At 30.5% G+C, this 10,804-nt stretch overlaps 1 protein-coding gene across 1 annotated transcript; it reads right to left on the bottom strand.

Moving 5' to 3' along the window:
- Window positions 1-3,429: 3,429 nt before the first annotated feature.
- LOC133323070 (Krueppel-like factor 10) lies at window positions 3,430-9,217 on the bottom strand. The gene is made up of 2 exons (XM_061532028.1): window positions 9,091-9,217; window positions 3,430-4,938 (listed from the first exon to the last, which is right to left on the bottom strand). Exons 1-2 carry the CDS (start codon window positions 9,154-9,156, stop codon window positions 3,430-3,432), a joined length of 1,575 nt encoding a protein of 524 aa, XP_061388012.1. The 5' UTR covers window positions 9,157-9,217.
- Window positions 9,218-10,804: the final 1,587 nt, after the last annotated feature.

Here is a 10,804-nt window from a genome sequence, read left to right on the forward strand (position 1 = left end):
TATCCTTTTTTGTGCACGGGACACAGGATGCTGAGGTTCCAATCATTGGGCATACATTCCTCTAGCCATATTGTACTAATCAGCTGGTGCATGCTCCTGACCAGCATCTGACCACCAGTCTTGAATAGTTCGGCTTGTAACTCATCGGCACCTGCTGCTTTATTATTCTTCAGCCGATTGATTGCTATTTTGACTTCATCTTGGCTAGGTGGTATACACTCTATACCGTCATCTATTATTGGTTCTGGGGTATCCTCTTCACCGCCAGTATTTGATACCAGCAGTTTTTCAAAATGTTCCTTCCAGATCCTCAGCACACTGTCTGTATCTGTCACCAGGTTTCCTTCTTCATCGCTACAGGAGGATGTGCCTGCACCAAAGCCTTCGGTTTGGTGTTTTACCCGTTGGCAGAATTTTCGGACTTCATTCTGACTCCTGTATATCTCAATTTGCTCATGATCCCTTTTTTGTTCTTGTTTCTGAAAATACGTTTTCCTCTCTCCTTTGCTCCCGATAATTCTCCATCAAATTACGTGTTGCTACTGTCTGTAGGGTTGCCCTATACGTTGCGTTTTTCATATCAGTAGCATTACGACACTACTGATCGTACCACGGATTTCTTGATGGTGGTCTTTGGTACCCAAGGAATGCTTCCCATTGTAATTTTTTTTCAAAAAAAATTAACCCAACCCCCTCCCGAATAGAAGAAATAAAAACACACAATAATGATTTAAGTTTTTAGAATGATTTTGGAAAATATATATTTGTTGTTGTTGTTGGATAGGATTTGTTTTTATCTTTTTTCTTCAAGTTATTTTTTCTTTTAAATTCTTTTCTTTTTATCTTTCTTTTTTTAAATATATATTTTTTTCTTTTGAAGATAGGATTTTAAAGATTTGTCTTTGTTTTACAATATTTAGGTGAAAAAAAGAGTGTTGTGGTATTTTACATTTTTTGTTTAATTGATAAGTGGTGTTGTGGGGGAGATAGTAAATATATAAAAAAATAAATTAAATATTTATAAAGATACTTTTTTATTTTTCATCTAAGATCCTTAAGAATTAAATAAAAAAAAAAAATTACAAAAAATAATAAAAAAAAAACAAAAAACTTAAATATCACAGTTTACAATTTGTTACATGTATTATATATAATGATATATATAATGATTATATATGCTAAAAAGTTTTATATATGATTTTTTTTAACATTAATTTTTTGTTTTTATATTGAGTTTTTGAAAAAAAATATATATACAATATTAAAACAAAAAATTTATAATGCAATAACAAAAATGGCTGAAGGAAATATTAGAGAGGGTTTAAAAGAGCTCTTTAAAAAATAATTACATTAGTTTTGTATGACTTGTGGAGAGGAGATATACAGCCTTATTCTGGATATTCGCTGGGAGATATCTCGCATATAAAAAATTTTTCGCTTTCACATTCTCGCCTTATTCTGAATGAATAGGGAGACGCAAAAAATGCGAGATGCGGATTCGAGTTTTTCGAAAATGGTGGTTGAAAAAAAGATTCGTGTTGCCATATCGTAAATTAAGTTGCGCTGTGTGTGGCCATATTGTAATTTAAGTTGCAATGTGTGTTGCCCCATTGTAATTTAATTGTGTAATATTTTTCAATATATTATTTATTGATTTTTGTTATTAAAAATTGTAGCTTTTTATTGTTATTTAAACTTTATAGCAATACAAATGTGAAATATCAAGAATCCGCTGTATAAATGCTTTGTAATTAAAAGAAAATAAATTAAAGTTTGAAAATATGGCAACCTACAATATGGCATGTGAAACAGCTGTTCATTGTTTTGATGCAATTTGTTGCAACAACTACAATAGATTACAAATAAAAGAACATTTTTTTATGATGGCAAAAACACAACGAATAATAGGAAGAAATCTGCGATTTAATTAATTAATTCACAGTTTATTATTTCACTACATAATTGTGTGTCTTTTTATTTAATTTTGATATTTTATCTCCCCAAATTCTTAAAGTGGTCAGTTATGTTATGATTTGCTCCTACTCCTTTATTTCTTCCTTCAAATCATGCACACGATAATTCTGAAAAAAAAAATATTTTTTGTTCTTTCATAATTTTTATATCAGTTTTTATAGCGGCTCATCAGGCAAATTTGGTTTTTCCATAATTTTTAAAATTTTTTTCTTGAGAGACAGATCCTCACACAAATGTCTGTATTTCGCCTCCAAAATGCATCAAACTCGACTTAAATATTCCTTATTACCTTCATACATTCTTTGGCAGCATGCATCGTTATCAATGGGATTTCCAATGGCATTTTATTGACTGTTTTCCAGTTAAAAATTTGCTTACTATCATTTATAATATTCTAAATCGTCATAGAATAAGTATTGTGTAAATATTTTTCATAAAAATAGTTATTACTTATGTTTTTGTAGTCAACTCCCCTTAAATTTATTAGCGAAAAATTTCGCACAAAATTTCATCTCATCTGTAATTCAGAATACCTAATTTTTCGCCAAAGCGGATTTTTTCGCTTTCGAACTTCATTCAGAATAAGGCGAAAGCGAGAATGCGAAAAAATTCACTGGAAAATGTTGTTCAGAATAAGGCGAAGGGAAAGAGCGAGTAAATTCACATGGAATTGACATCTAGAATAAGGCTGATAATTAATATTTAAAAAAATTAAGAATTAAATATTAAAAAATTAAATATATATAGAATACTACAAAGCCATTTTTATACAAGAAAAAGGAAGAAAAAAATGTAGAAGGAATTTATAGAGTTGTGTGAGTGTGATTCTGTTGGGTATTATTTTTTTCAATAGCTTTTTTTTATATACAAATATGGATTTTTAAAATTTTTTTAATATTGAAATTATTTTTGAAATTTGTGTTTAATTTTTGATAATTAAAATTGCTTATTTTTGTTTTGTTCTATTTTACAAATTGAAATTTTTTCCAGTCAAAATTTCAAAATTATTTTTTGAAAAAAAATTGAATTTTCAAAATTTTTTTCTTTATTAATTTTTGGAAACAATTTTTTGACTGGATTTCATTATTTTGTTAAAAATTATTTTTAAAAAATTTTGATTTTTTTCTTAGCATTTCCAAGCTTGGAAATATTTATAAGCATCAAAAATTCCAAAAAAAAAGTTTTTTTTGAAAACAAAATACTGAATAAAGCCTTTTTTTGGAGTTGCTTATAAACATTTCCACTTGGATTTTTTTTCTTATTGGAATGGTTGTGGTGAGATTTTTTTTCTTCCTTTTTTCCTAATTTCCTTTTTTCTTCTTCTTTTAATTTTTTGTTTCAAAATTAACCCTTTTTCCAGTTTAAAATTTTTTAGATTTTGAAATGAGATTTGTATTTTTGTTGTTGTTGTTGGGGGGAAAAATAAAAAAAAATTGAGGATGGACCCCCAAAAATTTACTGCTGCTGCGGTATCATTGGGCTGAAATTCACAGCCGCCACCTGTTGCTGTAAGCTCAACAAATCCGAGGCATTACAGATTTGTAGTTGCAGGGCAGATGTTGTATTGGTTCCATTAATTTGTACTGTATTCAGGCTATTTGTAGACTGGGTGGTGGTGGTAGTGTTGCAAGCGGTTGCTGGTGCAATAGGTCTCAAATGTTTAATCAGAGGGTTGTTTTCAACCACAAGACTGCTGGAAGCATTCACAACAGATGGAGTTGTTGCAGCAGCCGCCGCCATACCATTCCGACTTCCGTCCTGTTGACGTTTTGAGGCATGTCTCTTCACATGCTTCGACAGATGATCGCTGCGCATAAATTTCTTATCGCAGACATGGCAAACGAATTTCTTTTCGCCCGTATGGGTACGCTTGTGCCTCGAAAGCTCATCGGAACGTGAGAAACGCTTATCGCAATTTTCCCATTTGCAGATGAAGGGTCGTTCGCCGGTGTGTACTCGCTGATGGGCCTTCAAATGGCTGGATTTGAAATAATTTTTACCGCAATCCGGGTGATTGCATTCATAAATGCGTTTACGTTCCGCAGAGGGAGCGGCAGAAGGAGCAGCAATGGATGTTGTGGTGGCGGGTGTTGAATTTTGAGGTGCAACTGGAACGGCAGGAATAATGGGGCGGGAAGTGGTGTTGTTGTTATTGCCTAAACTTTGCAACAACACATTGGGATTCAGCAACAAAAATTGGGCCGTGGCATTTGTATCGGCCAACAAATAATTTGTCTTCGGGGCCACTAACTGATATTGCAGGGCCACATTTTGCCCAGCAGCAGCTGGACTTGCATTTGGCAATGTAAAACGGAATTGTGTGGTATTTGTTGATTGGGAATTATTTAGTTCGGGATTTTTGGTTTCTTCTAATACTTTTTGTTCGATGCGGGTAACTTCTTTCACTTCCTCCAATGTGGACGCCTTGACAACATCCTGTGTCAATTCCGAATCGGAATTAAAGTCTGTAGTCTCTGTGGCTGTACGTTTACGATTCATTTTAAATTTTAAACTACGCCATACATTCGTTTCCGAATCATCAATATCCGATGATGCTATCGATGAGGCGGAGGAGCAGGATGATGAGGCAGACAAAGAGGAGGTGGACGAGCAGGATGATACTGTGCTGTTGGTTTGTGAGATACTGGATATGGTTGATGAACAGGAATTTTCATCGATGGACGAACAAATGCCCGAACTATTGACATGCATGATCACACTGGCCCGCTGCTGTTGACCCAATAAATTGTTAGGTGTTGTGGCCGGTGTGGGTATATCCAATTTTGGCTTCTTCACTGCTGGTGGTTTACTACCATCATCATCTTCTGTATCTGAGGGTTGTGGTGTTATCAGCCCTGGATTTGAGGATGATTTGTGGTGTTTTTGTTGTTGCTGATCTAATTGTAGTTGTAATTTTGCTTTTAACAGCTTATCATCCAAATTGTGGGATACTGTATTGGAGTTCTGGAAGGAGAAAAAGAAATAAGAGGGGAAATTAGTAAATTTAAAATAAAAAATCTATTTTTTTAAATAATTTTATTTTTTTTTGAAGTATTCTATTTTTATTTTTATATTTTTGTTATAAAACATATTTTTATAAAAAAATATTTTTATTTTTTTTATAAAAAAATATTTTTATTTTTTTTTATAAAAAAATATTTTTATTTTTTTTATAAAAAAATATTTTTATTTTTTTTTATAAAAAAATATTTTTATTTTTTTTATAAAAAAATATTTTTATTTTTTTTTTATAAAAAAATATTTTTTTTTTATAAATTAATATTTTTATTTTTTTTATAAAAAAATATTGTTATTTTTTTATAAAAAAATATTTTTATTTTTTTATAAAAAAAATATTTTTATTTTTTTATAAAAAAAATATTTTTATTTTTCTTTTATAAAAAAATATTTTTATTTTTTTAATTCCTTGTTTCATCAAATTTGAAAATTCCTCATATAATGCATAAGTACTGTATTTGATGTACTGTATTTATTCCCTCTTGAAGGTGTGTGCCTTTGCTAACATGCCCGCCTGCCTTGTTGTCTGCCTAATGCAAAACAAAAGTACCAACCAACCACCATCGTGTTTTGTTTTGCATTTTACAAAAATTCTATGTCATTCCCTACTAGCAAGTTCAATTTGGTTTCAAAATTCAATTTGTTCGCATTGCCTGCCTTCTGAGTGAATTCATTCAATTTCATTCACAACATGACACTGTCAAATAAATACGTACAATGCATGTCTAACCAGGCGCACAGCATGAACAAAAAAGCAAACAACATTTTGCCTTTTTTTTAGATAATTCACAGTAAAACAGAAATTATTCACAGAGAGAGAGTATACGAGACTCTCTCTCTCACTTACTCATCATCAACAAGAAAAAAAATTGTTGTTATACATTTGCACTGAACCAAATACCAAGAATAAATCAAAACAACAACAACACGACCAAACCAACCCACTTGTGCTGTGCTTTGGTTAGCACGCGTTCAATGCATGATTCGCGTCTAGCGTCATTGTTGTTGCTACATATCATCATTTATACTGTTTCAAAGGTCCAAACTACGTCATATGGCATGGTCACAAAAAACAGAATGTAAAACAGCAACAACAGGATAGGATAGTGGAACAAAAACAACAACAAATGATAAACGAGCGCATGAGGAATGTTCATGGTATGTTGTCTCATAAAAAAAAACGGGCTTGGTGTGACCATCCGGTGTACGGATGATGATGATATCAACAGAAAAATACAACACGAAAAAACGCGCCATTTTTTCTCTCCCCACCACTTAAATAAACTACAAAGAAGGCCGGCCAACCAACCAACAACAATAAAAACACATGAACAAGATACTCCCTCTTTTTTTAAAATAACAGGCGTACAGAATTAATAATAAACAACAACAAGGCAAACACAATATTTACGTCAACAAAAATAAATTGTCTACTTTGTCTTCTTCTTCTTCATTTCTAATAAGACCAACAAAAAAAATTCCACTATTAATGACTGTTTGGGTTTTTTCTCTAAATCTCTACTACAAGGGGATTTTTTTTTCTTTCCCCACACACTCAATGCCGTTAATGGTGAGCCACAGAAAACCTTTTCTCCCTCTACTACTCTCACACAATACAACTCTCGGCAAGTAAATACACGAATAACCACAACAACGACGACGGACGACCATACCCCCAATATAACAACAACCACACACACTCACTATAGTACGTAGTGGATTAGCTGCCTCCTTTTTTTACTTGCTCTCTTTGTCTCTCTCCCCAACTAACTGTGTGTACTATTTTTGTTATTGCCTAATACGTAAGTGTGCTGTGTTGTGCTGATGCTTGTTCTTCTTAGTGTACTCTAACTAAAGCTCTCTGTGTGTTGTGTTTATTTCTCGGAGTTATATGTATACATTGTAGTTGTTGTATAGGTCGTTCGTTTGTTTGCTGCTGTGTGGTGTGTATTATAAACACACATAAATCCATACATGTCTGGTTGATGGCGGCGTCGTCTGTTGTACTTTATACTGCTGATGGTGTTGTTGTTTTTGCTGTTTTTTTTATTTTATTATTGTATCACTCATCCACTTCATGGCTGTGTGTTTCCCATTCAGTGTTCACGTGAACACCAGCTGATAGACGAATGATTACTGCGTGATCAGAGTGTGGCCAATGTGTTAGAAAGAGAGCGAAAACATTTGTTTTCAAATTTTTTGCCAGTCAGAAAGAGACAAGGCAAAGTATTTATAGGTAACACAAAAAAATGGGTAATAATAATAAAAAAAAAACAGCAACAGCAAATACAACAAAACAAATACACAAATGATACAGTCAGAGTTATAATAATGAAATAATTTAAATAAAAGAAGAAGAATAAATATGCAATGTTATTTGATTATAAATCTATTTTTTTTCTTCTTCTACATCTTTACGATATTTATTATTATTATGATTATATGATTCGTCATAGACGACGTTTGATGATGATTTTTGAGGGTGCGACAATCTGTGTAGTAATAAAAAAATTAGGTGATTTCGTTCATTCCCTGCTATCGTTGTTGTTGCTATTTGCACCCAGTATTTAAAAAAAATTATCTTGGAACGTGTCTGCCAGACAATTTTGTTGTTGATTTTATTATTTTTTTCTAATAATAATTTGTGTTTTTTATATATAAAAAAATTATTGCAGGTCATTGTAAAAATTAAATTCCTAAGGTGATTTATTTTTGATTTTTATGAGAAAAATAAAATAAAAATTCCCATAAAGTAAAATTGTTGTTGGTTTTTTAACAAATAAAAAATTTTTATTCTCTTAAGGCAAAAAAATATTTTTTTATATTAAAAAAAAAAATGAGAAAAAAAAAATAATATAATGAAATTTTGTGAACATTTTTTTATTGAATTTTTTTTTTACAATTAAAAAAAATATGAATGCATTTTTTGGCAAAAATAAGAGTTTTTTTTTATTAAATTTTTTTCGCCTTTATGGAAGTTTTATGTTTAAAAAATATCAACAATTTATTTTTTAATAGTAAAATATTTTTTGTATAAAAATTTCCCTTTGGGATATTTTTCATTTCCTGCGGTATTTGTTATTTTTCTTTGTAAACTATATAAATAAATTCAAAATTCATTGATTTCATGTGGAAATCAAAATTTCCCTCTTAGGGAAATCTTTGTCTTTCAGAATTTTTTAAAAATTTCCTATATTTTCCCGGTCTGAAAGCAATTCTAAGACGTTTGGTGTTAAAAAATAAAAATTTCCCTTTTGGGAAATTTCAAGGGAATTTTTTTTAATTTCAATTTGATTTCAAAATTCGTTAGAATAAAAATAATTATTAATATTTTGCTGAATTTCAATAAATTTTGAAATATTTGCCCATTGTGAAATTCCCAATTTTGGCGAAAAGTAAAAATTTCCCTTTTTGGGATTTTTTTTATTCATGGAAATTTTGCAAATTTCATTGTGATATAATAAAGAGTATTAAAAATTTATACCCTTTTGAGAAATTTTGAAATATTTTTCAATTGTGAAATTAACAAAATTAAGTCAATTTTGAAAAAAGATTAAAATATATATATATTTTTGCTCATTATTAGAACTTTTTGATATTAAAAATTACATTTCACCAAAATTTAAAAATTTCCAACACCTGTTTACGAACCCTAAAATGTGACCTAGGTCCTAATTTCGTGGTAGGAATTTTGAAGTAGAATTTCCACACAATGGCAATGAATTTCAAAATGTAGGACCGTTTCTAATCTATATTTTTAAATTCGGAGCTCTTGACTTCAATTTCCCAAAAAATCAATACCTTTTTTCAAAACAAAAATTTCAACTTTTACACAATTTTGCTAAATTTCAATATTTTAGCTCATTTCTACTCTATATCATAAAAACTTGACCTCATCAACCTCAAATCCGCAAAAAATCATTAAAAATTTTTCAAAACCAAAAATTCCCCTTTTATTTGGGAAAACGAAATATCAAAATTTTTTGAATATTTTTTAAGCTTTTTCAATGAAAATTAACCAAAAAATCCCTATTTTGGATATAAAATTTTTTTTCCAGAATTTTTTAATATTTTTCGAAATTCCCCAAAAATACTTACATTTTCATTTTTGTTTTCGCACAATGGCGGTGTGGCCGGTGGTGAGGGTAATAGAGTGATATCCATGTTTTTATTGGTATTTGCTGAATTTTCACAAATTTTGCTTGAAATTTTTGTTTTAATAAATCCGTTTTGTGATGGAGTTTTTTCTCTTGATTTTTTGCTTTCAAAATTTATTTTTTCTTTATTTTCAAAACACTTAAAACTGTTACTTTTTTATCTTAAGGTGTTTTGCTTTTGTTTGTCTTCACTTAAGAGATTTTTCTTTTAGAATTTCTTTCTTCTCAAGATTTGTTCTTTGTCTCACTTTATATATTTATTTTTCAAATTAATTCTTTCATTTAATTTCTTCTTTTGAAATAATTTTATTTTTTATTCTTTTTTAATGTAAACACAGGGCATATTCTTGCCAAAGACTGAGAGAGTCTGAGTCTGAAACACAACCGTTCCGTTGAACAATCAACAAACGAATGAAAACATATCACAATTTCATTTCAAAAAGTTAAGTTAGGTTGCTTGGCCGTCTGGCTGGCTTGCCTTGCCTTCTGTTGATGTTTTCATTTATGTGGGGAGTGAGCGCCAAACCAAACACAACACCGCACACACACAATACAAGCAGTTCATTTTGTATCTGTGTGTGTGTGTGTCCGTTTGTCTGTTGTGTGATGAGGAGTCACGACGACACAACTTTACGTCAGCCATACGATGATGGTGGTTTCGTTCCGTAGTAGGTTGTTGTTGTAGTGGAATCTCATTGAAAAAGAAGGCTCGCTTGTTCGTTCGTTGTTGGCGACGACGACGAAAACCCCACAAACTTCGATAGCCATCAACGAAAAACGTCGTAGTATGCATTTGTGTTGAATTGTATTGTTGTTGGCCTGGTCTGTCACTGTTGCACATACATGTATGTGCATGCATTTCATCAACAATAACAGACAGGCGAAAAATAGGGGCCAGCAGCCAAGTTCTTCGTGAAATTTTTGCGGACTTTGTTTTGGGGTGTGTAAATGCGAACACATTCCCCCCATCCACCCCTCTGAAAGACAGTGGCGTTTCGTGAGATTTATGTATGTTGAATTTTCATCATTGGCATGTAGGACGTTACAAAAAAAAAAAAACCCTCTTAAGGTTTGTTGTGGGGTTTTTGTTGTTGTTGTTGTCGTAATTTCACCTTAAAATTAGCAGTGACAATTTCATACCAATGTGCTAATTTTCTTTTCTTTGTAGTTTCGTTTTCTTGTTCTAATTGAAAACGTCATAATTTGTTGGTCTATTTTTTTCGAAGAGCAGGGGGGTTTTTGTGGGGTTTTGGTCGGAAAATTGGTAGAAAACTAAACAGTTTTTTTATAAGAAAAATCACACTATTATATTCTTTTGAACAAAAATACTTTTTTCGATATAAAAAGAAAGCATTTTTTTATTTTGACTTTTGAAAAAATTTTATAGAAAATCAATTAAAATGATAAGTAAAAAAATTAAATAAAAAAACATATTTAAAAAAAAAAAAACTTACACACATTTTATTTTAATTTTTGCAGGGAAAGTGAGATAACTTTTTTTATAAATAAAAAATATATATTTTTAAAAATACATTCTTAAAAAACACGTAAAATCTTTTATACAAATTCACGGCTAAAAAATATTTTTTATAACAATTTTTTTATATAAGAATCTTTTTTTTTTATAAAAATCGTCCACCTACAAAATATTTTAT

This window comes from Musca vetustissima, unplaced genomic scaffold (genome assembly GCF_032173495.1).
Source record: "Musca vetustissima isolate MV318-11 ecotype Yass unplaced genomic scaffold, APGP_CSIRO_Mvet_v1 utg21037, whole genome shotgun sequence".
NCBI classification, from domain to species: Eukaryota; Metazoa; Arthropoda; class Insecta; order Diptera; family Muscidae; genus Musca; species Musca vetustissima.

Excerpts from the sequence above, each read along its gene's own strand:
- LOC133323070 (XM_061532028.1), bottom strand. The coding sequence starts at position 9,156 with ATGGATATCACTCTATTACCCTCACCACCGGCCACACCGCCATTGTGC. Across the intron at positions 4,939-9,090 it reads GCGAAAACAAAAATGAAAAT|AACTCCAATACAGTATCCCA; the intron begins GTAAGTATTTTT and ends TTCTCCTTCCAG.